The sequence below is a fragment of the Prunus dulcis genome, chromosome 1 (genome assembly GCF_902201215.1).
Source record: "Prunus dulcis chromosome 1, ALMONDv2, whole genome shotgun sequence".
Classification (NCBI taxonomy): Eukaryota; Viridiplantae; Streptophyta; class Magnoliopsida; order Rosales; family Rosaceae; genus Prunus; species Prunus dulcis.
In genome coordinates, this window is record NC_047650.1 from 13,631,302 (window position 1) to 13,636,624 (window position 5,323).

At 37.9% G+C, this 5,323-nt stretch overlaps 1 protein-coding gene across 1 annotated transcript; it reads right to left on the reverse strand.

Moving 5' to 3' along the window:
• Positions 1 to 354: 354 nt before the first annotated feature.
• LOC117622879 (serine hydroxymethyltransferase 4) lies at positions 355 to 3,406 on the reverse strand. The gene is made up of 4 exons (XM_034353680.1): positions 2,542 to 3,406; positions 1,259 to 1,649; positions 1,049 to 1,150; positions 355 to 884 (listed from the first exon to the last, which is right to left on the reverse strand). Exons 1-4 carry the CDS (start codon positions 3,217 to 3,219, stop codon positions 640 to 642), a joined length of 1,416 nt encoding a protein of 471 aa, XP_034209571.1. The 5' UTR covers positions 3,220 to 3,406; the 3' UTR covers positions 355 to 639.
• Between the last annotated feature and the right edge of the window lie 1,917 nt (positions 3,407 to 5,323).

Here is a 5,323-nt window from a genome sequence, read left to right on the forward strand (position 1 = left end):
TTAATTTAAAATTATAAAAATACCATTTTACTCCTGTATTTAACAGAAAAGTTAACAAAATTGACGACATAACTATTTATCCTAACAAAATTGAAGTTGAAAGACCACAAGAACGATTTTGAAAATTAAGAGACTCAAATGCAAATCGAGTCTAAATTCAGAGACTAATAAAACAAATAACTCCTTGCAATAATATCACTTGAGCATATGGACAAATGAGTTAAACAATTCGATTTTGTGAATTGCAGAAATTTAATGAAAAGTGGAGAAGACAAACTGTTTGTATAATGGTACCATTTTTATTTCAGACCCCGATCACATTTAATTAGACATGAAAATAAAGAACAGAGAATATGATATAATAAAATTTAATAAAATAAGAATTCATTGTTTATTTGTAGATGAACAAGAGGATACAGAAGTAACGCATTTTGTTACTGAGAGGATTTTATCTCAAACTCGTAACATAATACATCGAAACTTGTAAAAGGATATTGGGAAAAACCAAAAACAAAAACAAAAAAGAAACAGCTGATCTATGGCATGAAGGCTTTTTCTCTTTTCCTTTTCTGATCAACACAATGCCAGGTGAGACCCAGAAATATTTGTGACAATAATAAAAATATTGGTTACCCAAGCCTAATCCTTGTACTTCATTTCGGACATGACGAAACCGGGCATCTCAAATGAGGCTGAGAACTTTTCAACATCAGCCTTGAGTTCTTCAATGTCCTTGTTGTTCACCAAACCCTTGTTGAAGTCCTTCAGTAGTTTCCCATGCTCCTTCTGGATTTTCAAGGTGAGACTTACAGCCCTGTGAAGGAACTCCCCGATCTTCTCAAAGTCCTTCTCAACCAAACCTCTTGAAGTCATGGCCGGGGCACCTGTTTTTAAACATCCATGGTCAATTAATAGATTGTTGAATACAGCACTACCATGGTCAATAAGTAAACAGTGATACTTCATTCTATGCAGAACTTTAATTTCTATCAAATACATTATAATTCTTATCCACAATGGAAAAGCCAATTCGTATAGCAGTTCTTACCAATTCTTACTCCTCCAGGAGACAAGGCACTGCTGTCACCAAAAACAGCATTCTTGTTCACGGTGATGTTGCATAGGTCACAAAGCTTCTCAACCTTATTGCCTGAAGAAAATCATCAAGGAGTTAGAATTGTATCACAAGGAAAACAAAAACAACAACAACATCTGTGTGATCATCACGTTTATAGATGGAAAAAGTTCAACAATTTACCAGTCAACCCAAGAGGCCTGAGATCCCACAGAACAAGGTGGTTCTCTGTTCCTCCTGTGACAAGGTTGTAATCCTTGCTTATCAGGTAGTTTCCAAGGGCAACAGCATTGGCCTTGACTTGTTTAGCATAGGCCTTGAACCCCGGTGACATGGCCTGCTTAAGAGCAACAGCTAGGGCACCAATCTGGTGATTATGAGGACCACCCTGTAGGGAGGGGAAAACAGCAAAGTTGATCTTGTCTTCAAAGTCGTAGACTGCATCCTCGGGTTGGCCCTTCTTGGGTGGTTTAGGTCCCTTCCTGTAGAAGATCATACCAGCCCTAGGACCCCTCAAGCTCTTGTGGGTTGTGGTTGTGACAATGTCACAGTACTCAAAGGGATTTGCAGCTTCCTATATCCAAATAAAGAGGAAAAGAAAAACAGAGTAAGAAAAGGCAATCTATTAAGAGGACAGCAATGCCAGCAATTCAATACTCCAAACAAGGCTGCACCCTTTAGGTGAAAAGCACAAAAATAACCTCAATGCAATTTAGAGTTGAAAATGAAATTTAGCCCTCCTATAGATCTTATTTTGAACCATTTATGAGATTTTATTTTATTATTAAAAATGAGAAAAAAGAAAAACAGATATAAGAAAATGACACAAGTCATAATCCAGTACTACTACTAGCCCTGCCATAGCATATCCGTAAATTTTGAAAACAAGCAAAACCAAAACTAAACGTGCAGTGCAGATCTACTTCATATTCAATTAACTAAAAGAAAATTAGTTTTCCATTTTCATCCCCTCAAGAACACATTTTATAATCTACATCCATTCCTATTTGCATCTCAGTGATGGCTCAATTGCTGATCCGAACCTGCATGACATTGCATGTGAATAATGATAGGATCAAATTCTCAAAGCAAAAAACATAACTGTGCCCTTGCACTAAAGATACAATGAAACTCTATAAGCTATAAATAAAAAAGAAGAAAAAGAATTTCAAAGTTTCAAAGATCAGGATCTACACAGAATCACAAATACATAATGAAAGCATTGAGAAGTACATCAAAAATATCACAAGAACATTAGAGTGGATCTTCTGAACAAATGGGAATGAATATAGATCATAACCGGAGGTCAAAACCAGATCTGCTAAACCAAATCAAGTAAACTACACAAACCCAATTCATAGAACATAAAAATTAGGCAAAACCCATCAGATCTAACAACACGCAAAGCAAATCCAATAAAACAAAAGATTCAAATCCCACCAACAAACACCACAAAAGGCACATACCTGAGCAGCAACAAGGCCACTAATGTGAGCCATGTCACAGAGCAAAAGCGCACCACACTTATCCGCAACAGAGCGAAACCTTGCATAATCCCAGTCTCTCGGGTACGCACTCCCACCGCAAATGATCAACCTGGGCCTGAAATCCAAGGCCTTCTCCTCCAACTTGTCATAATCAATGAACCCAGTTGTGGAATTGACCTTGTAAGGCAGACTCTCGAAGTAAATCGAGGTCGCGGAGATCTTCTTCCCGCCAGAAGTGTAGTAGCCATGGGTGAGGTGGCCGCCGGAGGGAAGGTCCAATCCCATGATGCGGTCATGGGGTTGGAGCACCGCCGTGTAGGCGGCGAAGTTGGCCGGAGAACCGGAGTATGGCTGCACGTTGACGCCCCATTTGGCGGCGTCGAGGTGGAAGGCCTGGAGGGCACGTGAGCGGCAGAGGTTCTCGATCTCGTCGATGAACTCGTTGCCGCCGTAGTAACGATTGCCGGGCATGCCCTCAGAGTACTTGTTGGTTAAGGCACTGCCCAGAGCCTCTATGACAGCGAAGGAGGTGAAGTTTTCGGAGGCAATGAGCTCGATCCCTCGGCATTGGCGGCGTTTCTCCTTCTCGATGAGATCGTGGATCTCTGGGTCCACGGTCACCAGGGGAGAGTTGCCCCAGTCGTTCACTGGTTCCATTGGCAGAGATCGGAGAAGATGAAGAAGATGGGGATGAAAATGGAGGAAGAGGATAGAAATGGGTGGTATGGTGTGGTGGTGGCAAACTGCCGACTGAGGTTTATAGGAGTTGAATATTCGAAATTACCATTTTGGCCTTTTGGTGATTTTTCTACGGTTGGTGTCAGATGTGGATTGTGGAGTGGCTTGATCGGTCTGCATTTTTTATTTTATTTTTGTTTTTTGTTTTTTTATACCTTTTACTATATATGCACACACTTTGAGGCTGAGTTACTTTTACTCAAATAATCCCTAAATTTATACATGAATTACATTTTAGTCTATTAATAAAATTATTCGTTCAAATAAAATATATACTCTATATTATTCAGTAAATTAATCTCACAATTACATTTTCTTTGAGTTTTAATCATGTGAATGACACGTTCTCACATGAGGAGTACAAGAAGGATATATGCGTTTTTTTCATAGCTCATTTTAAAAATTAAAAAAAACTTTAAAATTCATCATATAAAATGATAAAATAACATTCTCTAAAAAATAATTTAAAATAACATAAAAATAAAAAATATCTTAAGAAAAGAAACCTACCTAGCCCCTTCCTTTTCTCTCCCTCTCCACCTTAAACACAACCCAGTTTTGGGTTAGACAATGACGGCGGCAGCTGTATTCACAGTGGCTCTTCTCTTGCTTTTGCTGCTATGAGATCGAACTAATGAATGATGGTGGTGAGGTAGGTTTCACTGAGAAAGAATCAATTTTTAAGAGACTATGGATGGCCTGAGCATAGTTTTAAAGAGGGGGAGAGAGAGAGAGAGATGGCAATGAGGGTTTCAATTTGGATATATTCCTCTATGCACTTAGGGCTTCAATTTGGGGAAGTTGAGGAAGAAGCTAGAGAAAAATGGATGCATTTACGATTTACCCCTACATTTGACGATAATATTGACATAAAGCAACGGTGGGACCAATTCCTCGAATAAGAAAGAGTATGTGGACTATTTGAACGAGTAATTTAGTTAAAGGACCAAAATGCAAATCGTTTATAAATTTAGGGACCATTTGAGTTAATAAACCCATTTTTGTAATTGTCTTCCTTACCAAATCTTTTTCTTTTTTCTAAATGAAGGCTCAAAATTAAAAGCAGAATATAACTTAGAGAATGAGTGAATTTATACTTATGTGAGGATAAATAATGACCAAACGAAGTTAAAGCATCAACCATGAAATTAAATTCTTTGAAAACATTTGGCAAAAAAAAAAAAAAAAAAACTTCTTTGAAAACATAGTGAGTTGTTGATATCTAAAAATTGATGATCACATCACCAAAAAAGAAAGGATGATCATTAATGGACCCAACTTAGAGATAATCAGCCTTCGGTCGCGTGGGCCCTATGTCATGTATGGAGGATATTATGTGGATCTACAAAGAGAGCAGAAAAATGGTGAAACTTTAGGCATTTGTGTGGTACCAGCCAAAGGCTTTTCGATACTTAAGTTAGCTTAATTATGCAGAATATAAGTAATTGGGCAGAGTAAAGATTCTAGTGCCAAGTTACTATTACCTAGTGCATTGGAACAAGAGCCATATTTATAAACAATTTGGGTAGAGCACCTTGTGTTGTAGTTTCGATGTGTGATTATGGGCATCGTCTGAAGGGCCACCACATATCCTAACATTAAATGACACGACAAGGCATGAAAATGGCACGATATGTGCCTTCGTTGAGCCAAATCAGCATGTGAGATTGTGGAAGACTCACCCCTACCGATGGTAGTTATGATTTCTAGCAACTGGGCTAGACCATGTGGTTTTCTGCTTAGTGGGTCATTCATTCTATGTGTCTAAGTGAGAGGGCTTCGTCAGATATAGTATAAACATAAGTGAATATCCACAAAAGAAGCAGCTAACTGGTGAATATTTCTAATTATGATATGGGGTCGTCAAGAAATGTCACATTGCTTTAGATCTATATGTAAATTGTACATGTATACATATATGCAGTTTTATAGTTGGTTTATAAATTTTTTTTATAAACAAGATATATAGTCAAACTCACTAGAAATAATATATATAGGTTTATTTACATCAGTGCTACTAACT

Excerpts from the sequence above, each read along its gene's own strand:
- LOC117622879 (XM_034353680.1), bottom strand. The coding sequence starts at position 3,219 with ATGGAACCAGTGAACGACTGGGGCAACTCTCCCCTGGTGACCGTGGAC. Across the intron at positions 1,650-2,541 it reads GTGGCCTTGTTGCTGCTCAG|GAAGCTGCAAATCCCTTTGA; the intron begins GTATGTGCCTTT and ends ATTTGGATATAG. Across the intron at positions 1,151-1,258 it reads CAGGCCTCTTGGGTTGACTG|GCAATAAGGTTGAGAAGCTT; the intron begins GTAAATTGTTGA and ends GATTTTCTTCAG.